Here is a 24,392-nt window from a genome sequence, read left to right as displayed (position 1 = left end):
CCTAACCCTAGCAATGTAACCTAACCAGAAAAAGAAAACCTACCAACCCTGGATGTGGATTTAGAAAATAATTTACATTAGCCAGTCCATGACGTCTGTTTGCAGCGTTATGTAGCAAGCAAAATGCCGGAGCCTCTCAGTTGGCCTCGAGGTACGACACTGGCCTAAGAAGCAAGACGTCGCTTGTTCGAATCCCAAAGACAGAGAGAGACTGTAAGAGTCAATAGAATCGTTACAGCACTGAAACTGTCCTGTACTCTTACAGCTGTCTCCGAAGTCTGTCGTATAAAAAACAGAAAATCATGTTTCCAAATCGGACTGTAGTACCTAAGATTTGCTTTGCTTACGATCAAAAATGAAGCTTGGACAATAAATGTCCAAACGACGATATCTAAGTCGGATTACCACTGGTGGGGTCCAAACTAAGGTCGAAGCAGAAAGTAGCAGTGATCAGCACGGAAGTCGAGCAGCGAATGAATGACGATAATGGCTTACTCTCTGTCTTGAAGCCACAACCACAAATTTGGTGAATGTAATCGTCGTCCGTGCCTGGAAAGCAAGGCTATCACACGGAAATGAATGGGAAAATTTTAACCTGAAAGTTTCGATTGATTTTCACTATCTAGCGTTTAGAAAATAATACAATTGCCGCATCTTTTATGAATCCAATAGTATATGAACTATTAAAATCCGTTCAAAATTCTAGGAGCTATGAACGTTCAAAATCTTTCATTCTTTCGTGACGCTGGCTTGAATCCAAATTTTTGATTGACACCCTGCGGTAAGACGCAGTTCTACGTCAAAAGTCACTCTTATAGTTAAATGTACTGGTCTGCCTCGACGGGGACAGCTGTAATTGGAGACAGTACTGGCATGCAGGAGCAGGGTGGGTAAATTGATTTAGTATAATTGTCATACAACTAACATGTAGACAGCCAGTTAAAATATCAATTAGCTAATGTCCTCTGCATCTTACTAGTTCCTTTAGCAGCAAATGAAATGCTCAAAAACTATTCTCGGATGAGGCAGTCGTTGATTTTACGTCAGGTTACATGCACAAATATCCCTTCAGTCATGTTTCCGTGCAAAACAACAGTGCCGAACCAAGTTTTGCAGCATGCAATCTGACCGCCCACTTTTCTATGGCATTTCACACATATTCGACATTACCCAAGTAGCACTTGTAACTAATCATAAAAATAAAAAAAATACAAAAAGGTTGCACAGCAGTTACATTTAGGATACTTGTAACGAGTTAGGTTACATAAAATTAAAAATAGTTACTTTTTAGTTTTCTAGTGACAAAAATCTCAAAAAGTTACCAGGTAGTTACCAAATGACCAAATTGAAACCTTTTTCCAAACTGTCATCAACTTGCTGGTCGCAAAACAGTTAATTTTCCGTTACGAGCAGTTACGAAGTCAAAAAAAGTCGGCTAGTAACATTTTCGCAACAATTTGTTCACTGTTCCTTGTAAACACAACGGATTAAGGAAAAACTAGACCTGAAGAATATTGCTAATGGTAAAGATAAACAATTGGTACACGGGTTGTGAAATGCTCTTGTAAATGCGTTTATTTACTTAATTGATGGTACTTGGAATCTTCTCCGCCCAGACATTGGTATTAAGTAAACAAATGATGATTATTCTCAAACGTCAAAACGATCAAGTTACATCGAAACGAAACCGGCAATGAAAATAGGTTACAGTGTAACTTAGAAATGACGACATAAGAAATAAGTGACTACAACAGATTTAATATTGGTTACCGTATAACCGATACCGTAACCAGGTCGAAGGCTAAGGTTACGTACAACTAGAATGTAACTGAAATGTAACCTTCTATGATTAACACTGGTGGTAACTGTTTTATTCAAACTGAAACTATTCTTTGATATTAAATTAACACTTTCTTTTCACAACAATCACTAAAAATACCTTTTCCCGATATCAACAACGTGAACAATGAACAATGGCTGCTTAAAATCATTTCATGCAATATGCCGAAAACGATACAAAACTTCAAGGACGATGGTGTAGTAGTTAGAACCAAAGGCAAAATGGCTATGAATTTTACTGTGATAGAAGTGATAGCGAAAACAACTTGATTTTTAATGGTTTCTAGGTGAATGCTCCACTAATTCATTATTGCTAAGAATAAATTTAAAAAAAATTTAAATTTTTATATTTGATTTACAAAACATCAATTTTTCAAAGAAGTAAGTAACGAAAAGCTATATTAAATAAGAGCGCGTGAATTTTTCAAAGCTAGAATCATGCATTTCACCATAAATTTGAAACTGCATTAAAATTTGTGTTGAAATAATAATTTATACACTCTTCTATATTCAACAGCTAAATTTACTGCTTGACGTTGACAGCCATAGATTGAAATAATAAACCTGCTACATTTTCGCTATGCAATAAAAGTTACAAGATAACTAATTTGCCACCAATTGAAAGTCAATTTACAGTTTATGTGTAACTTCAATAGTAACCATTTTGTAACTATACATGTTACATATTGGTTATTGAGTAACTGTTAATGCAACCAGATTTAGTTACATAAGTTGCGCTATTTCGGTTACACAACTGTTATATTTTAGGTTACTGTAACCGAAGTTTTACATTTAAATTTGTCGCATATCAGCCGCTGCGACTCAATTGTGACAACGTGTGCTACTTGGGTATTTAATAAATGAATTAATTAATAATCCTCCGTTTGTTTCATAACTTGAGATGTTTCATAACTTGAGATGTTATATATGTTATAAATAAGTTATATATATAGAACATTTGTAGAACTAGTTATTATCTACAATTTTGCTGAATAAAGTTTGGCTGTATCTTTTGTAGATACGGTGAGACAATGCTAGTAACTTATTAGAGACTAAGTGGACGTTCACTTTCAAAAAGCTCCACTTCAATGGCATATTTCCTAGCCGATTTATTATTTTTCAGCTGCTAGATGATCTTCTTAACTTCGCCTGTCGTTGGGATTGGGACTTCTTACACCTTTGTCGCACCGTGGAAATTGCCTATTGCGCCGCTATGGTCCTCTATCTTAGCACCATTCAGGTATTCGACAAAGGTCCATCCCTGAACAAACGTACCGTTAAGGCTTTCCAGAAGGCTTCCGTAGAAGTGCAAAAATCGGCAGTTCCACGTCCCAAGTTTCATATCCGTAATCCGTTTTCGTCACGTCGTCGTCCGTCTATTCCGATTATTGTAGTCCAAATTTTCTTGTTGGTTGCTCGTTGCGTATTAGTTTTTCATGGAGCCAAAAAGCCCTTATTTGTCATATCCCACTAGATAAGTTGGTGAATCCAAGCGAAATTTTCCAATTATCTCGGACATTGCTCATTTTAAAAATTTACAACTCTTAGACCAAGCATCGGAGAGCAAACAATTTTCTATGAAAATGCAGGAAAAGTTCGTAGCAATCAAGCAAAACTTCCTGTTGGATTTTAAGAAAACTGTCGAAATATTTTTTTTATTATTTACTAATTCACAGTCTTTTAGTTTCCCCTGGAATTTTCTGTGAAAACAGTAAACCATGAGCTTAATTTCATGAAATTCTAAAACCATTCTGACAAGAAACCACCTGTCTTATTCAATTCAATCATCCGGAAAAACTTAATTTCGCTTTATTGAATCGTGTGCTGCTTTGAAGTCTACGAACAGTTGACGAGTTTATTTTTTATTTAGCTGGCTTTCCGTTCTAGGACATACATAATCTGACGAACAAAATTTTTCCAATCCCATCCTGCTCGCTGCGTTCCTCATCTTCTTATTCCTACCGGATCTTAACTTCAAATTCGCAGGGTAATTATCCGGCATCCTTGCATCATGCCCTGCCCATCGTATCCCAAGAAGACGACAACTGCCATAATCTAATGAAGCTTTTCGCTTTGTTCGACAAACCTATAAAGGCTTCCGTAGTTGTGCAGCAAATGCGCATTAAATTTTGTTGTGCGTATTGGAATGATAAGCAGGAAAAATTAACGTGCCATCAAATTTTTTTCAACTTTTTGAAACCGGTTGTTTAAACAAAAATATCTATTCGATCAGCCACACTTAGTTTCTAGCAAAATCATTTTGGTTTGCATTCTGACATGAAAACCGATTAATATTCCTTTCTGAAACTCACACTTTGCTATATGACCTCGCATAAAAAAATGATTTCGATATTGAAGCCTAATATTCTTCACAATAGCAGCAATAAATCTGTTTGGTCAGGGTGTTACCATATTAATAGCACCATAAAACTAACAGTTTTATTGCGGTTTGACAAGCAACCGCTATAAGATCAACTTTGATTGGTGTACCGTATTGTATTACTACGCCTCATTTACGGTAAGTTTATAAGAGATGCGTCGCAGCCGACGCCTCCGAAACTCACGGGGCTAGGGTCATTGTCTACCGTGAGCATGGACGGCCCGATCTCTTTGACTCACACCCATATCCTGTATTTCGAACGAGTTGAGGTATTTCGATTAACTTGGCAAATCCTATCCCTTATTTCAGCAGCGTCAGTGAGTCAATGTCACCATTAATTAGTTCCGCAATGAAAATTCCTTAATGCATTTTACGCCAGCACTACATGTCGATTCCAAATAGACTACAACGATCAGGTCACGGTGGTAGGTTAACAGGACAACGTCAAGTGGCCTTGAGTCGGACGAATTTTCTCTAGATACGTTCAATCTGCAGATTCCAAGACAACTGACGTTTCCAAGATAGATTAGCAGACGACAGCAATCTTCTATAGTCCGGACTATCGAATACAATTTTAGAACATACAGCATTACGTCATTAAAACAGTATGAATAGGAATGGTCCTATGTAGCTTCCTTGTGGAACTAATCTGCTGAACAGTACATTGCGAAGATATACAAGTACCGACTAGCCGAATGCGTATATCTCGTCTAAAGACTCTACCGCGCAGAGAGAAAATCAATCATTCCATGAATCGTCAAGAAGCCTCAAGTCGCGAGATTTTATACACCTGGCTGCTTGTAGGTTAGTATAAATGGCATCGATTTGTGAGATACCGACGAAATGAACTCCAGCAAGTGGGTACAAACGGAGCGATCAGGTACTAATCGATGTTGAAAGGTGGAGCTGTAATGTTTTGTACGAGAAAGAATAACGTCACTCACTAAAATCTCAAATAACTTGGAACCACTGAAGCTTTTGAGCGTTTTAAATATTGTCGGGTCCCTCCAGCATACTTTCCGCAGCGCTAGGACATTGAATTTCCGGTTCTTCAACACGTCGAAGTGCACGCCTTATTCCCTAGGGATACTGTAAAACACTTTTGTTTCATTATTTTCTTCTACTGTTCCCTCCATTGGAAAGTGTTATTAGGTTTACTACTTTTTTCATGCAATTAATATTTTTAAATACGGAATTATGCTGTAAATACGATAATGCTGTTAACTTTTGGTATAATCTCATATCTAAATTAAAACACGATACTTTTATATAACGCAACGTCGTTAGTCACCAGCCAAGTTTCAATTTCCTACACATGCATTAAAAAATTCTAAAGATTATAGGCTCCTTTCATTACGACTACAAAATATAAAGCTCCAAAAACCAACTCGTGTTAGCTACGCAGCACACATACACCTATGGAAGCAGGGATCGTTAGTACCAAAAGGGTTATAAATGTGTCAAAAAAATATTCTTACAGCCAAGCACGATCAGTCGCCAATTAGCACGTTAAACTTATCATGGCTTCTATAGTCTGACTCTGCGAATGAAAACGGGAGAGAAACAAATGAAGGATCAAAATAAAGCTACGCAAATGCAGTTCACAGCAAAACTCGCATGGCTAAACTCTCCCGAAGTGTGTAAATAGTGTAAGTTCACCGTGAAAAGCTACACAAAATTGTCCTACTTGCGTGGTGTAATTCACAAACTCACGATTAAGTATCACTTTCCGCTGATGCACACACAAGAAAAAAACATTGAACAAAACAGACAAGCACACACAAAAATTAAAAACAAAACTGGAATAACTACTTTTTTTCTCACCCGAAGGCCGCCGGATGCTGTCGCTGGGCGCTTCCGGGATGAAGGCCGCGACGGCAATCGCGCAAATCACCATCAGCGCCCCGAACACGAACGGTGGACCGGGCATCAGCTGGGAGTACTCGTCCTCGATGATATGATGACTGCCGCCGATGGCGGCACCGTGCAGGGTCTCGTTCCGCACGAATTTGCCACCGTCTATCAAGCTGCCGATGCCGCTGGTACCCACGCCGCCACCGGTATGGCCGCTCAGACTGCCGATCCCGGCGTGATCGTCATTCAAATCCACGTGGAACACGTAGAAGATGACACCGAACATCGCCGGCCCGAGGCCATTGCACAGACCTCGCATGCCCGTCACCATACCCTGAACCACACCTGAGAACGATGAATTGCCGATGAATAAACTTAAATCTGAGAACAGATTTTAAACCTTACCTTGCTGGTCAGGGTTAGAGTGTATCGACACAAAAGCGCTAATAGCTGGATAAGTAATTGACGCAAGTGACGCTAGGATGCCAGCAGCCCACATCATCCTAAAAACGAAACAAGCAAACAAGCTAATCAGATACACACGACTATGTTAAGTTGAGAGCTCACTCACCATGTCTGGCTGCCAAATCCGTACCACAACAGTTGCAACATTTCAAACAATAATCCTATTATTATAGTACGTTTAGCACCAAGTGCCCTAGAATGAAAACAATGTAACAAAATCAATGAATGATACAACAGAAACAGTATAGATAATAGCTCCAACTCACTTCATTAGATCACCTAGAATGACCTGTGCCAGTATGCTCAGTATACCGACCACAGCGATAAAGATGGAAACATCTATCGAGCTGAAGTGCATCTTCAGCTTCAGGTAGACGAAGATGCACGAATACTGACCAGCTTCCGGCAAGTAGGATAGTAATACTGTCACGCACTGCATTAGGATAGTGTGGTCGAGGCCAACTTTCCGCAGCGCCTAAAGTAAAGAAGCACCCATTATTACCCAATTCAGAATAAAAAAAATTAGCGTAACTCACCGCAAATGGGTCCGCCTGTTCCCAGCTGATCGGTGCACCCCACGAGCTGGGCCGCACCTTCTCCGGTAAGCTTTCCGGCACTGCCACCAGTATAAAAAATACATCTAGGACCGCGATCGCGGTCGCTAAAGCTACGATTAGAGGCTCTGAATATTTGTCATTCAGGTAGGCGCCAAGGGCAGGGGAAATGACCTGTTAAGAACGGTAACAATTAGTTTGTTTGATTATTTGAACAGTGAAGTGTTTGTATGGCTTACCAAACTAGCAGCAAAGGTAGCCGACACTAAGCCGTACGCACGCGAACGATCCTCCAGGGTCGTAACATCGGCAACGTAGGCAAACACCACCGAAAAGGTAACAGCGAACACTCCGCTGATTGAGATCATCGCAAAGAACCACCTGTACGTAGGGGGGAAGAACAAGGTTAGTTTCGAAGCAGGATTCTTTCGGGTTCCCCGGAACTTACCAAGAGTTAATTGACATCAACGGTATCGGTGCGCAGGTGAAGAACACTGTTATCAGCAGGAAAAACTTTCGGCCCCACACATCGGACAGTGCACCGATGAGCGGGGCACTGAGAAATGAGAGAATGCCCTTGATGCCCATCACCAGGCCGTTCATCAGGAATGTGTGGTCGGGGAAAGTCTGGTTCAGTACCTAGTGATTTAAGAAAAAATGATATTGCTTAATAGTAATATTATAATAATTATTATTCTAGCAAATAAAACATTATACTGCTTACGTCAAGTTTTGTTTACTTGTATAATTAAAGTAACAAAGTTATATAGAAATCAAATATCTAAGAACAGTTATAGGTTAACCTAGCTGTCGAAACGAGCTTTCGAGATTGACAGGGTACAGTGTAAATTGAAAGTGGATTTGACATCAAATAATATGCCAAGATCATAATTTTAACACTAGCCTTCAAACATCTTCATGCAGCGAAGTCATATTTTTGCAAAACAATGCGAACATGAGATGTCCTAAGTTTCTACTTTGAGGAACACTGGGGAGGTTACAAAACAGTAGAGATGGTCGGGTAGCGGAAAATTTACTCGAAACCCGCACCCGTACCCGTACCCGCCGGGTTCGGGTAGGGTTCGGGTATTGAAAAAAAATAATTTGCGGGTACGGGTTCTTAATTCTTGTTTTTGAAACCGGGTACGGGTCGGGTCGGGTATCTCTATTGACCACATTTAACATTAAAGATGGTCGGGTATCCGGGCCCGTCCCGTACCCGTCGGGTTGCGGTCGGGTTCGGGTTTCAAAAATAGCAAACTTGCGGGCTCGGGTCGGGTACGGGTCTTTAATTTTTTTCTTAATCGGGTACGGGTCGGGTTCGGGTATTCAAATTTTCATACCCGACCATCTCTACAAAACAGAGAAGAGTAGCAGAAGTCAAACTGTATACCTATGTTGAGCTCCATTGCATAAGCTAAGCGTTTCAGGAAATTTCCGGGATGCGCCGAATCATGAAATTTTCTAGTCTAATTGCTAAACGATCGAACGTTGCTTGTTGATCAAGCCTCTTGTGCATTGAAACTTTTTTTAAAAAATTCATAACTTTTCAACCGCTGAATCGATTTTGGCAATTTTAGTAGCAAATGAACAAAACTTGTAGGTTCTCAACCGTCATCACACTACTAAAAAGTTTTTTTTTACTTTTAACTATTCCAGATTTTTGCTGTCAGGTATTGTGAGCTAACCAGCATTGTGTGATTATCTACGTCTTCATAAAAACGCCAAGAAATTGAAATTAATTCGCAGTGATCAATGTATATAATTTAATTTTGTTTATTATTAATGAAGCATTTATATTCAGTTTTCGTTAAAGTGCTGAAGTGTTCTGGTTATGAGTATTTCATTGTAATGAATCACCATCGCTTGCTTTCGTGCCTCGTTCGTTGCAAAAACTTTGTCAACATTTTTTCGAAACCGTTACGCAGTTTTAAACTCGAGCCAGCAGTTTTGATATTGGTTTGTATTGATAGTTTACAATAATATTTGACTCAGGTGGAGGTGGCCGGACGGCCAGATACGTTACTTATATGATTTTTGTTATGAAACGGTAGATTCGCATACGGGTAATCTCGAATTTGACACGGGTTAGATTCTAATTGTTGGCAAATTCGAAATTGTATTAACGACAAGCATCAATTGTTGACATCAATTTTTAACTTTTGATTCTTTCCAAATAAGTTCATATTGTATAGATTTTCGAGCACCTACCAAAATAACTTGAATAACTATCGGCCATCTTAGATTTCAAAAGTTTCTGCCAGAAAATTACTTGACTGCCAACCGCATTTTTGTTTTAGAACAGTTAATTAGAACAACTAACTGTTTACAAGCAATTAGAGCGCACACTCTTTTAAAAATTACAAGGACCCGTACGGCACACCATTAGGAAGAACTTCTCTTGAAGCAAGTAAGTTAAAAAGGCCGGAGGTGCCTGGCAAGGGCGGGAAGAGACGTCTAAATGTGAACACGGGTATGTATGCATGTTCCGCCGTAACTGTAGAACGTCGCAATCGTAGTCCATCATTTTTTCTGTGTCGACTATCAACGCGACCAGCATTTTGATCTATTATGATACCCAAGTAACAATTCTAAGTTTTATTACATGCCTCTAGTGGTTTTCACGACAAATTTAATAAAACTATGAGCTCCACCAGAACTTTCTTATGACCGCTATAAAACTGCCTTCCGACTAAGGGGCCCACTCTTCAGAAAGTCTTATAACCTCTTTAAGAATCAGGTTGTAAGCTTAAGTAGTCTTATCACAATCTGCAGAAAGCAGCAATAAAACCAATTATGCCAATTATGCTTTTTGTTATTTGACAGCTGCCCCCATAATTTAATGAAGCTTTTCGATACAAAGCTATACAGCATACAGCTCTGGTTTTTTGTTCGGAAAGAGTAAATATTTCTAGTCTGACATCAAAATTATCAGTTCATCTTATTTTTGATTTGTCACACCAAAGCACTATGGGCCAGAAATTAAAATTTCGGGACAAAAATATTTGCGGTTAAACAGCATGTCTCAGCTCAATGTGGTCTTCGGCAACTTTTTGAATAAAAAATTGATGCATATTTTGAAGGGGTCGTCCAATATTTAAGCGTTACTTAAACAACAATTTAAGTAATAACTTTTTGAGTAAACTTTTTTTCACCTTTTTGGTTTCAAAATATTAAAGATAAACCGATTTCAAGTAATTTTTCTGAAGATATGAAACTTTAACCTTTTACCCATTTTCAGCAATCGACCTCTGTTTATAAACGACCCCTAAAATTACATTTCTTCTTGTAACATGTTTATTTCAACAATGGAATGGATGGAAAATCCGAATATCTTAGCCATCTGCAAGTATCTGCAATTAGTTTGCATACCAATTTGTAGGGAATTATTAAAGCTATCTGCCGAAATGTGTATTTCAGAGAATACCTGGGAATACCATGGCTGAAAATACCTGGGAATAGTGCGGATTTTGTTTTTCATACATTTTATAACTTAATAAATATGCGTCCTAGCGTCAAACAGTCTTCACAGAAAATATGTATTTCAACACACTAAATAACTTTGTAGAACATTTGAAAGCAATAAAATAATCGTGTAGAAAGTTATTGAGTGTAATTGATTTTTAAGTGCTCTTTTTTAACACATCATTATATTTCGTAACCGGTAAGAGATAAATAGTTACTTTATTCAGCAAAGTTGATTATTTTAGTATTTTCTGCAACTTTTGGAGAAAAAAACTTTTTTTAAAATTTATTTAAGAAAACAAAAGTTTGTATCACCCTAATAGGTGTATTCATGGTCACCCTAATAGTGCAGGAAGATGCGCTATATTTTATTATTTTACTTCTCCGAAGACACCACCCTTGAAAAAGTACACATTTTTCATCAAACGGTTTTTAGCATAAAAACAGTTATATCTTATTAATTAATGCAGAAAAAGCAAAACAGTCTTCAGCAAAAATATTCCTCTTTTATGTGCAAAATGTTGTCTAAAACATCACTTTGAGCTGTCTGTTGAAATAAACATGTTACAAGAAGATGTGATTTGAGGAGTCGTTTATAAACAAAGGTCTATTGCAGAAAACGGGTAAAAGGTAGAAGTTTCATATCTTCAGAAAAAATACTTGAAATTGGTTTATCTTTAATATTTTCAAACCAAAAAGGTGAAAAAAAATTTACTCAAAAAGTTATTACTTAAATTGTTGTTAAAGTAACACGCAAATATTGGACGACCCCTTCAAAAGATGCATCATTTTTTCATTGAAAAAGTTGCCGAAGACCACATTGAGCTGAGACACGCCGTTTAACCGCAAATATATTAGCCCCGAAATTTTAATTTCTGGCCCATAGCGCAAAGTTCACTTTAATTCTGTTTAATTTAATTCACATTTACTCTCCCCGAAAATAAAATAAAAAGTCAATAAAAAGGAATAAAGAGACAAATAAAAATTTATATTGTTAGAACATCCTGATAAATTTTCAGCAGTCTCCGTAGGTTTTTTTCCTTGATCTATTGTGATATCGCCCGGGTGTTTGCTGTATGACCCGCACTGCATTTCTTTTTGCTATAATCGCTATTGAGCGAGCGATATGCTTATTAATTTTTGATGCGTGCTTGTGTGTAATTGGGTTTACCCAAGGGGTTTCCAACAGCAATGATTACTACGCACCTTTGAAAAAAGTTACTTTTGATTATTTTACTGATTACCTCTGATTACCACTAATCAATCTCTTGTGATTACTATAAATTAATCATGATTACCAATGATTATTTAAGATTATTTAAGATTGTAAATGATTACAAAAGTAATCTCTGATTACTACGCACTTATACGCCTTACTGGAAACCCCTTGGGTTTACCCTTCCTTCAAAGCTTTCTCTACTTTATCCACCTCGTTCATCATGACAGCACCATTCCCAATTATAGCCATTCCTGGCGCAGCTGCTAACCAGTGCATTTTAACTATAAGAGTCCTTTTTGCACCGTCAATAGGCCTTTTCGGAATAATATAGAATTCAGCAGGAAAAAAGGGTGATGAGGGGCCTGAGAATAAACCCATGCTAAAGTCACTTTAGCATCGAATGGCCTGATTCTACTAAGATTCGAACCCACGACCATTCGCTTGTCAAAGCAGACTCGGAAACCTTGCGGCTACAGAGTCCCCTCTCCGTTGGTTTGCAGCATATGCGCATTAAATTTTATCGTGCATATTGATCTCATCTATCTATATATAAAAGTGAGCGTGAGTATGTTTATCTGTTCCACCATAACTCCAGAACGCCTTGACCGATCTCCACCAAACTTGGCACACATGTTCTTTGATATAAGAGAATCAGCACGGGAGGTTGACAAAAGAGGGAGGGGGTTCGTAACAGGGGGGGACAATACTTCGAAATATCTGGACGCTGATTAATCAAACTTGGCACACATGTTCCTTGACATAAGAGATTCAGCACTGAGGAGATAACAAAAACGAGGGAAGGAGGTTCCCTGATAGGGGGGGATGGTCCCTAATAGGGTGGGGGGCATCACTCCGAAACGCCTTGACCGTTCTTTATCAACCTTGGCACACATGTTCCTTGACATCAGGGAATTAGCAAGGGGGTTGACATAGGGGGGAAGGGAACTAATAGAGGGGGGGATCATAACCCCGAAATAAAAGTGGGAAGGGGTTCGTAACAGGGGGGAGACCGTAACTCCGAAATGTCCGGACGGTCATTTATCAAACTTGGCATAATTGTTCCTTGGCATAAGAGAATCAGCACTGGGGGTTTAACAAAAACGAGGGAGGGAGGTTCCCTGATAGGGGGAGGGTCTCTAATAGGGGGGAAGGAATAACTCCGAAATGCCTTGACCGTTCTTTATCAAACTTGGCACACATGTCCCTTAACATCAGGGAGTCAGCACCGGGGGTTGACAAAGGGGGATGCGACTAAATGGGGGGGAGACGTTAACTTCGAAACGCCTTGACTGTTCTGTATCAACCTTTCATACATGTTCCTTAATATAAGGGAATCAGAACTGAAGGGGTTGATAAAAGAGGGGGTTACAGGGGGAAGACTCCGAAATGTTTGGACGGTTCTTCGTTAAGTGACGGTGCGACAGGAGGGAGCTGATGACAAGAGGTTGCTGACAGGAAGGCGGGAGTAACGCCTACATAACTCAGCATTGAAGTCTGTGGGGTAATATAGAACTCAGCCTGCTTAGGCACCCGACATGGAATGGTCTTGATGCTACTAGAACTCGAGCTCACAACCAGCGTCAAAGACTCAAAGACTCAAAAACGTCAAAGATGACTCGTTAAAGCGGTTGCAGAGGGGATATGAAAATTAAGGGAGGATAAGGAAACTCAAAAGTAAAAGTAAAAAAGCTTTATTTGTCTTTCTTAGTGACTGTGGGACAAAAACAGGGAAGCTGGCCATGAGCGGAGCTGACAATAGAGCGAGGGACGTTTTGACTGAAATGACTGAATGTATGCTTGTATGCACCGCCATAACTCCGGAACGGCTGCGCGGCTTTTATCAAACTTCGCATGTATGTTCTTTATTCCAAGGGAATAATCGCAAGGAGGTGGTCCCTAAAAACGAGGAAAAATAAGAAAAGAGTGCTTCTGCTTTGTCTTCTATTATGCGAATGCAAATCCATAACAGATGCATAAATGACTGGGTGGCAAGAATGAAGCCTGAAGAGGGCTGAGATGGAGTGGGCAGCGACAAGGAGGAAGATTCAAATCAGGGGAAAAGGTTTTGTTTCTTTTTCTTTATACGGATTTCCGAAAAAACAGATGTTCAAGTAGACGGAAGATACAAGAGGGAGTACTGGATAGAGAGAACTTAGACTTAGACGAATCGTTACGCATATTTTACACCAACCTCAACGAGACGAGCTGCGGCACAGTTCCAAGAAAGTTAAGAGCACCATGATCCACCTTTAATAAGCCATGGTGGACTTCAGAGCTCTCGCAATCATCTCCGCAATACTCTGAGGAAAACTCGCAAACACTTTTTCCTTACAAAATCTGATGACGATCGCGAATCGCTCCGAAGAGCTGAAGTAACCTACTGCGAACGAGTAAAATCGACCTGCGACAGCTATATATCGGGAATCCAGTCTAGCATCAAGCAGAATCTAGCACGCTTTTGGGACTACATTTCGAACAATATGAATCTCAATGGAACTGAAGCTCATACCAACAGCGAAGCAGATAATCTCTTCGCGGTTTTCGTTGAAAGTGTATATTTCAGAGTCGCACCGGTGCAAAATAGCAACTGCTTCGATCACATACCATCGCACGGTTTCACTCTCCCCGTTATACAGTTCTCCACACAAGAGGTTCGTACAGCTCTCGAGGCCGTCGACGTGAGCAAAGGATCAGGCACTGGCAAAATCCCTCCGACGTTTATAAAAAACTGTGCTGTTAGTCTTGCGTTACCGATTTCACTAATTTTCAATCGCTCACTGCGAGAGAGATTATTTCCGTCTGCCTGGCAGTCAGCTTACATCGTCCCGATCCATAAATCTGGAAATCAAAAGTGCGTCACCAACTACCGGGGAGTTTCTAGACTTAACTGCCTCAGTAAAGTGTTAAAGAAGATGATACACAGTTTGTTATTTACTGCAGTTTCACTAATCATTTCCGACACCCAGCATGGGTTCATGAAATATCGTTCAACTACTACAAACTTAATGTGTTACATATCCACGTTGACTTGCGCAGTTGAGGCAAGAAAGCAGGTCGACGCAGTGTATCTAGACTTTGCGAAAACATTTGACACTGTTTCGCACAATATAATCATAGCAAAGTTTGCGAAAATTGGCTTCCCGGTCGGTGTGGCTCGTGGAATGGTTGTCCTCTTACCTGACGGATTGTTCAGCATATGTGTTGGTGAATTCTACACAGTCAAATACCTTCCAAATTCCTTCTGGTGTACCGCAAGGCAGTGTGTTTGGTCCGCTGATCTTCAATTTGTTTGTGAATCATTTGTATCTGTTGATTTCCTCTTCTAAATTATCCTTTGCTGACTATCTGAATTCGCATCGTCGTATTCGCTCCAATCTGGTGCCCGTATCAGTTAACATATGTTGTCTCAATAGAACGAGTGCAAAAAAAGTTTTTGCGATTCGTTTTACGTAATCTTCCGTGCAACGATCCAGATTATCTTGCCAACTATTTAGACCGGTGCCAGTTGATCAAGTTGGAACCTCTGTCAGTTAGGCGTAGTTATCAGCAGAGAATGTTTGTCTTCGACATAATTAAAGGAACCAACGATTCCTCAACGATTCTGCATTACTGGAGCAGATTTCTTTTAACGCATCCCAGCGACATCTCCGGGGTATGTCAATGCTGGTCATTCCTCACAATCAAACATGTTATGGCCACTATAACCCGTCAGGTTCTCGTCCCCGGGTATTTAATCAACGAAGTTGGAGATTACTTCGACTTTGAGTTGACGAGAACAGTCTTCTCGAATAGAACAAGTTCAAACTAAACTTAATTTAAGATATTCAGTCTGTACGGTGGTAATCGAAGGTAGTGCAACAATACACAAATTCAATTAAATTAAATTAAACAATTGGTAGATTTATCGATTTTAATTTTAATTTGACTTCTGGAAATTTCAAAATTACGATACAAATTGCCAAGCACGCAGATAAAGATGGTTGCTATATGAAAATGTAAGCAAATTTTCTGAGCAATTCAGAAAAAATATTATCTGGAAAATGTTTTCCATGGTGATGAAAGACACCTAACAAAAATCGGAAACATTTCGTTCTACCTCATGGAAATTCATCAAAATATCCTTTTCTTGTTCGCCAATTTCTAATCTTTTAGTGGTTGAAATTTCTTGTTAGCATTATTTTTCGTTCCTGAGCTAAGAATGAACGTTTTTATTCTAAACTGATGTGAAAACGTTTTCCAGATCCTATTTTTCCTCAAATGCTGAAAAAATTTGTTTACATTTTCAATAAAACTTTTCTATTCTACAGTGCTCGATTCAAAAGTTATGATTTTTTAAATTTAAATGTTTTCATTGAAGATTTGTGAGAAAATATGAAAACTCAAAACAAACACAATTCTGGGACCCTTCGAATTCCACTACCATGAACCTATTAACTGGAAAAGACAACCAAGCGCCCCTTTTCGGTTGAATCCGATGGAGGCGCGTCATCACTCATTAATAAACTTAATGAACAAACTCCTATGTACCTAAGTTTCATTAGTCACAGACTTTTTAACTTCAAGTGTGATGAAAGCAGCACTTCAATTAATTTTCTCAACTAAGGTGGACAACCAGTTATCTAAAACTCACGCCATGTTAGAACTCATTTTTCGGATCTAAATTTATTTCTATAAAATCTTCATTATCCTTACTTTTTAAGCGATAAAAACGCATTGAATTATGAGATTTGAATCTTCCTACAGGTAATGTTCCATAGAAGTCGACTTTCGAAATGAAATGGTAATAGAAATAATATACAAGTTTCCGTCACTTTCTTCATGACAAGAAAACAAATGAAACGACGGTAGACAATAGTTTCTTTACGAACAAAACAATGCTTCTATGCTATATACTTACATTTATCACGGGCATCGTCAGCAGACCCCATGCGAAAAACTCCAAAAATATCACAACTAAGGCATGGTACACACTGGGCTCTCCGATTCCGGAACTCTGCGGAAAAAAAAACAATAAACAAACCACAATATAGTTACAGCGACTGTGACGGGGTGGTAATCGAAAACAATTCAGCAGAACAAAAGAAACAAGCATCGTCAGTTCATAAACCCAACCGCCCACCAAGGGCAAAATTCCATTCACGTGGAAAACACTAATTTTGCGAAACTACTCCCCAATTTGATGCCAACGCCAACGCGCATAATTCGATGGTTGCCCGCGTCAACAACAAACTATCGTGTGCATGCAAAATTCACACGACCTGAAATGTAAGTCCCGCACCGAGCGGGCGCCCGGTGCTAGAAAATTACCATTCTACCGATATGTGCGTCATTCAGCCATTCAAGCACACGAAAAGTTTAAAGTACAAAAATTAACTGCATGCCACTTGCCAGTTAAGTTTGTATCGATTTCAGCGAGAAGTTTGCGGAAGTTACTGCGCCCTTTTGGCTCACATTTTCACGACAAACAACAAAGCGGCAAGGTAAAATCACGAAAGAAAGGTTTTGCTCCTCACAATTAGTGTAATTGGATTCTAGCGTTCAGCGTCCAGCAGAGTTCATGACACAAATTTGAAACGAGGACCTGTGTGCTGCGCTGCGCTGCACTGGGGAGAAAGTTTCGCTCTCTGATTAGTCCCGAGAACCACGAGAAGCACAAGCACTGCTCGTGTGTTTGATTAATTAGCCATTCTCCGGAGTGCAGTACAACGGAAGACATGAAAGTCAGGCCAGCTAGCCAACCAGGACCTGTGTGTAGGACGACCTTCGCAATGCAGATAAAGCTGCGAAGGATGAATGCGGCTGTAACCTTCAATCTTTACACAAGCTTTGTGACAATTAAAACTTATATGTTAAATATTTAAATGTTGTTAGGCAAACATATTAACCTTGCAGTGATTGAAGATCACCCTCAGAAAGTAGACCAGATTCTGCTTTTCCTTCAGTTGTACTACGGTCACGCTCGGTAATCCACTACAATTGCTTATATTCGAAGGCGTTGTTGTCACTTTGTTATGTTGTTGCTGTGCCTGTGTGGTCCCGCTAGCATCACTAGCGGTGGTCCTCGCACCTGGCGTCGCATTATTATTAATACTATTTTCGTTGCTATCGCTAACAGGGTTATCAACAATATTAACGCTAGCGTCATGACTGCCGCTGCTGCTGCCGCCGCCACTGCCGCATGGTTTGTCCGGAACGTTCAGCTGCGATTTGTTGGATGTCACGGTTGCCGTTGTGGCCGCCGAGTTGATTGACGTCAGCATAGAATCGTCCTCCTCATCTTCCTCCTCGGCACCGGTATCGATTTCGATATCACAGCAGTCGGACGATTCGTCCCGTCGTCTTAGCGCTTGCCGCTGCAGCCGGTAAATTTTTCGATGTGTGCCAATTTCCAAATCATCTTCGCTGTCTCGGCCGCTTCTAACGCCAATCATGGGCGAGGTTTCCGCAGGAATATCACAACAACTACTGCTACGACTATTGTTAATGCTTAGATAATTGCTAGTTTCGTCCGGCTGCACGGAACTGCAGCTTCCGGCTTCACCGTCAATCGAACATCCGGACGCCACATTGCTGTCGCTGCCGTCGCCGAACTCCAGCGCCACGCTGGAAGCTTGATTGTACGATAAGGAACATCTACTACGACTACTACTACAGTCACTATCGATTGCTAGGCATTCATTACTGGTAACCACGTTGCTTCTATCACAGATCTCGTCATCACATGCACTTCTGCTCTGCCGATCCACTGCTCCTGTTGAACAAAAAAGATAAGCATAAGAATTCAATTAGAAAAGTACACCTGGAAGTCAAATCAAAGCTGACAGTTACCGTTCTGGTGCTGGATTCTCTCCTCCCTGGACGGTTGCCGTTGCAGATTGTGCTCCATTTTAATACCGTTCAGGATTCACCTCACTTCTGCGCTACGCTTCCTTCTGGTCGGGCCACGGAATGCCTAGCCGTGCGAGGGGTTACTCTAAAAGCATCAGCTTTCATCGGCAGCGGCGTCTTTGCAGTTCGCAGCCCCAATGACAGCTGCCTAATGGAACTCATTGAAGCGAGCAGCTAGAAAAGTTGCTGATCTGTACAGAATGCACTATTGCTCTACTAGGTAAGTATGTATATATTATGTATCAACCGATTGCACCGACTCTGGCGATGTACTCTATTAAATTGTGGCAGAATATCTAAATATAGAAAATATCTCCGCGTAATTTTCCAATAAAAACCGCTTCGCTAGTTGGTTTTAATGTATTCCACTTTCACTCCATTCCGTCGCGAATTTCACCGAGCCAGATCCCGGCCCTTCAATTTGACTGCTACTCTGGTACTGTACAGCACCGCGTGCAGGACAATTTATATGCAAATGTTCCACTACTGTCGTCTGCTAACGCTAATGCATTATGAACGTGCAGCAGCGGCGAAGCATCCTGAGGAGTCCTCCACGGCGTTGTTGTTGCGCTGGTTGGCAAACATATGACGCACCATTTCGCATTACAACTGTTCCGCCGTAATCGTTATCATCATCATTATTTATGTGGCTGGGCTGCGGCTGCCCTATCCTACCCTTCCCGGCTGCACAGCAACAGCTTGATTGTCCAGACCTTGGCCAAGAATTATTATCCTCGCTCCGATCAGATCATCAGTATTCTTGGCCAAGAAGGATTAAATTCATTCAACCTTTTCTCGACGTTTTTGATTGAATGATGGTTCAGAATATGTAAAAATATACTTTCCAATAATTTTTTCTTTTTTGTTTTATCCGGCTGCGAAAATGATTGTTGATGACACTATTGATTTTGTGGTTGGATGGCTTTCTGCTGTTCTGTCTTCTTCATTCGAGGTTTTGTGGACGTAGTAAAAAATTGCCGACTTGCTTGCTTGCTTCTAAGAGAGGTTAGTTAACACCGACTGGCTGCGCTTTAAAGCAAACAATATTTTTCTCTGTGTATTTTCTTTCTGTACGTTTCACTGAGGCACTAAATATTGATTACAAAGGTTTCATAAAACAGTCTTTATGTTTAGCTAGAATGGAACAAGAAAAAATATTCACCACACGATCTACGGCACGACTAAACATTTGTTAATTTTGTAACATCAGCAGTGCCTGCCAGAATGGGAAATGATACAATGATACCACCAAACGTCTTCTTCTTTTGGGGAGCTCAGCCTTGAGCCTAGAGCCCTAACGTTCACCGAAAATATGTTTTCCTTTATAGCGAAAAAATCACCCTCCCTCAGGCCATAAAGAAGAACGAATTCCCCCCGTGTGAGATTGAAATCAGAACAACCGCGCGATTATCAGTTTCAGCGCGTTCTACGTTCGTCGTGCGTCAACAGCCTTGACCTAGATTTTTTTACTCATTCTGTTAAGATCACTTTTAGTGTAAAACACGATGTAGTAGGTAGTCCTTCGCCGCCGCTTCGATTGCTTTCTTGGGTGGAAAAAGTGATTGCTCTTTCTGTTCCGAAGTATTATCTTTCTCGATTGATGCTGGAATGGAACCAGCCACTAAGGACATCGAAGGTTTTGCTTTTCATTGCCGTTTATTGTCCACGACGTTCAAGGAATAGGAGAATTACCAATAAAACAACTATGAGATTTCCATTATGTCAAGTAAACGCCAAGGTTTTGCTAGGTCGAAACATTTTACTTAAATCTTGTGAATTCAATATATACCAATTGAATACATTTATTTCGTTCATCATTTAGGCTTAAAAGTTATACCATCAAACAGAATTAGGTTTTCGATTGCGTCGAGGTACCTCTCTTCGATTGATGAGATTTAACCCTTTATAAGGCCGTGGCAATTATATTGCCACCAACGAAAAATATCCGGATTTTTTGGTGTGCTTTCAGCGTATCAAAACATAAACAGCATGGCAGGTGTATTTATTTTCACTTTTTGGGTGCGCAGAATTAGGAGCAAACATGCGCAGAATTAGGAACATGGGCAAGAAAGTACGCAGAATTAGGCACCATGGATAAGTTTACAAAACGAAAAATATACTCAATTGTTGGTCGACTTATAATTCCCATAGTTTTTAGTATATATTATAGACCGTAAAACTACACGTTGAGGCTATCCACGTTGATAATTTAAATCTAGAATACTTAGAATAGCGGAGAAATCATAAAAATGTCTTAACTGCGCAGAATATGGTACGTTCACGGTAGATTGATTTCGAGTTCTTATTATTCAACCTTTTCCGGCTCAGCATGGTTTCGTACCTAAGCGATCAACTACTAAGTCCCCCTAACAAAAAAAGCGATCAACTTGCACCAATTTGCTGTTAGTTTTTAATAAAATTAATCATCAGATAGCAGTGGCCAAACTTCAACAACTAGGAATCAGCGGTAATATTCTGTGCCGAATCCAGTCATACCTCGCTGGACGGGTAATGGCCATCAAAATAGGAAGCACCATTCCCCGTCAAATTGGGTGTACCTCATGGTGGTCACTTAGGCCCGTATAGTTTTCTCCTTTACATGAACGATAACAATTTTACACTAAAATGTATGAAATCATCACGTGCTGATCATTTCAAACTCCTATCAGGAATAACGCACAAATGCAGCTGGTTATTTTTGCCGATTGGTGACATTGAATAAAATGATATTGACTGCCTCCAAGTGTTCCTACATCCTACTTTTCCATTTTTTCTAAAGCCTCGAAAAATTTTGACTTTTATTTGGACTTACTAAAAGCTTAAGCAATATCCAGTGTTTCAAAACGCGGCAAAGTGAGATTTTTTTTTTGCAAAAAGATCCTGTTCCGGATCGTTGTTAGGGGGGCCGATTACCAACGGGACTGGATGTCTTCACACTAAAATAAAACGCTAGATTTATCTTACGGTAACCATCCGCCAACAGCGGTGGTTGCTAGTGCACTGTATTGATTGCTATTTATTATTCGCCTTTTATACACTTGCGGTAAATAGATTTATTACATGATCAGAATAATAGCCTTTGTGCATCACGTTCAGTTGAACGGACAATAGCGTTTTGTGACTAGCTTCGGCTGGACAAGACGCTATCTGCGATGGATTGCAATGCGGCTTTCTGCCGCAACAGATCCTTTATCTCAATACCTCCAAACGCCGCTGGACTACATTCATATTTTTATTTACCCTTCTTCATGGCACGCGTCTGTTTCTAGCAGTTATGGCCAAATGACGGGGATTTTTTTCGAAAAAATCCCCACTCTGCACTGTGTTGTTCTTAACCCTCTACATTGCTCAATTCTACATAAAAGGTGCTTTTCCGTATCCTGTTCTGTAGACCGAGACCTTTAGCGAAGTCCTTCGTCGGCGAGTATTAACCTAGTTTCCGTAAGGGTCGCTCCCCGACTGATGGGACGTTTACACTGCCTCAGTTACTAGTCAAGTTCCGGGAGTACAACTTGCAGACTCATCATGTGTTTGTGAACTTTAAGGCGGCGTTCGATTCAGTCAAACGAAATGAGCTGTGGCAGATAATGCTTGAACATAATTTTCCGACGAAACTAGTTACGCTGATTCGTGTGACGCTGGATAGGTCAAAATCATGCCGCTTTCGTGACGTAGACTGGCAGTAGACTGCAGCAAAGGTATGCACTCTTTAACCTGCTATTCAACATTATCTTGAAAGGTGCAATACGAAGAGCAAACATAGAAAAGAACGGGACTATCATTACGAAATCTTATATGCTTCTTGGTTTTGCGGATGACGTCGATATCATCGGAATCAACCGTAGAACAGTGGAAGCGGCCTTTAAATCTTTTAAATGGAAAACAACAAGATTGGGACTTACCATTAACACCGCCAAAAAGCAGTAAATGGTTGCTGGCAGGCAGTTCAAAAAAAGCAAAGCCTTGGATATAACCGTCTTTAGACATTACCCTTCTTTATCGACAGACTTCGAAGCCGGTTATTAGGGTACGGGAGAATTACGGGGCTAGTGCAACGATCCTACGGACACTAAAAGCACCGCCCCACCGAGATTCAAACATACGACGTTAGACCAGCATCGTGCCTCGAAACTAACAGGGCGGTGGAATGCAGTTCAAATGGGGTTGGTGCCGACGTGGAATTGGATGGGGAGCGATATAGAGTAGTGGAGGAATTCATATACCTTGGTACGCTCGTGGGATGTAATAACGATGCAGGCAGTGCAATTAAACGACGAACTGCAGCCGCGAATCGAACTTTCTGCCAGCTGAAGTCACGTGGTTAGCACAAAACTGGCGCTCTACAACACACTAATCCTCCAAGTGATGGCCCTTTATGGACATAGTAAAGTAAACCGATAGATGAGTGCTTGGAGTTTTTGAAAGTAAAATTCTGCTATCAATAATTGGTGACAAAATTGAAAATGGAGTGTGGCACAGACGCATGAGCCACGAGCTGTATTACGTATACAAATATGCTGATATGGTGAACGTGAAGGTACTACAATGTGGTAGGTTACGATGGGCTGGACACGTGGCAAGAATGCCCGATGGAAGAGAGACCAAAATTATTTTCAGCAGAGAACCAGGAAGAGGCCGTAGACTTCGAGGCAAATCCCGATAGATGTGCGCTGTCGAGGACGATTCACGTTCAGCTGGTGTTCGAAGAGACTGGCCGTACTAGCACAGTTGAAACCAATTTTGGCAACCTAATTTATGACTAATTTCAGTCATAAATATGTTTCTGCAACCATAAGTGCGAAAAGTGTGTTGCTTGGAGGAGAACGGCAGCCCAGAACTAACAGTACTAGAGGGCCATAATCCGTTCGGCACAGGATCGATAACAGACCGTCGCTACTAAAGTGAGTAAGTAAGTAAGCTGGTGTCATCTCTGGGGCACTTCATTTTTTGGAAAAAAAAATCCTACTGTGAGTGATTTTTGGATTCGATCAAACAGAAAAAAGTTAGAGGTAATCAAATTAGACGAATTCGGTATTTGGTGACTTGTATTTATCTGGTTCTTAGTTCAAAACTAGTAGATAACCGTTACTAGCGCGTCAAGATTCCTGCTTTCGGAATCTCGAGGAATCCTATTTCATAGTAAAGGCGATTACTTTACCGAGTTATAGGTAATCCGGAGATTCCAAATTTTGTTTTCTCATACGAAAATCCTAGTTCTATAAGCAATACATTGTGTACGAATCTTCTGCAAAATTCCTCCACATGCTTCTCATGGTAGAAACCCTGCAAACTTCATGCCCGGGAATAATAGCATTGTGATGGGCGAATGTGGAAAAATTCGGGACGCACAATACCGCTGTAATCCTTGAAAACCGCGAGCATGATCTTTGTTTTCGGTTGAATTCGACTGAAATGACGATGCCTGGATTGGGCGTCATAATCATTAAACCAACATATCGTTTCCAGTAATAATTTACCAGTCGCAGTTTAAAAGCCTCTACGACAAAGATTTGAATACTGTTTCTAATTATCCTTTTGATGATTGATGAATCAAATTCAGCCTTGGGAATTATGTCTTTGGAAGCAGTATTTAACGTATGACTCATGAGCAATATTCTAATCCTCTACCAGCTCTCCAACATTTAGTGTGCGATTATTGGCCCACATTATTTTATTTATTAATCTTTGCCTCGTTGCGTTTGAGTTTGCGAAGTCGACAGCCCGCCCC

At 40.3% G+C, this 24,392-nt stretch overlaps 1 protein-coding gene across 4 annotated transcripts in view; it reads right to left on the bottom strand.

The window, feature by feature from the left end:
* The window catches only part of LOC128738242 (hippocampus abundant transcript 1 protein), a 74,175-nt gene that overhangs the window by 3,332 nt on the left and 46,451 nt on the right, over positions 1-24,392 (bottom strand). Inside the window, exons 2-10 of one of the 4 annotated variants that reach the window (XM_053833238.1) lie at positions 16,674-16,769; positions 7,541-7,731; positions 7,332-7,473; positions 7,075-7,266; positions 6,805-7,013; positions 6,645-6,731; positions 6,479-6,576; positions 6,032-6,418; positions 5,698-5,759 (exon numbers count right to left, since the gene is read on the bottom strand). In XM_053833238.1, coding sequence (XP_053689213.1) covers positions 5,710-5,759; positions 6,032-6,418; positions 6,479-6,576; positions 6,645-6,731; positions 6,805-7,013; positions 7,075-7,266; positions 7,332-7,473; positions 7,541-7,731; positions 16,674-16,769 — 1,452 coding nt within the window. In that variant the 3' untranslated portion in view covers positions 5,698-5,709. The remainder of the gene's footprint in view (positions 1-5,697; positions 5,760-6,031; positions 6,419-6,478; positions 6,577-6,644; positions 6,732-6,804; positions 7,014-7,074; positions 7,267-7,331; positions 7,474-7,540; positions 7,732-16,673; positions 16,770-24,392) is intronic. The other 3 variants (XM_053833239.1, XM_053833236.1, XM_053833237.1) reach the window with 3 other exon arrangements.

This window comes from Sabethes cyaneus, chromosome 2 (genome assembly GCF_943734655.1).
Source record: "Sabethes cyaneus chromosome 2, idSabCyanKW18_F2, whole genome shotgun sequence".
Lineage (NCBI taxonomy): Eukaryota > Metazoa > Arthropoda > Insecta > Diptera > Culicidae > Sabethes > Sabethes cyaneus.
Note: the sequence above shows the minus strand (reverse complement) of the source record. Positions and strands in the feature narration are given on the sequence as shown.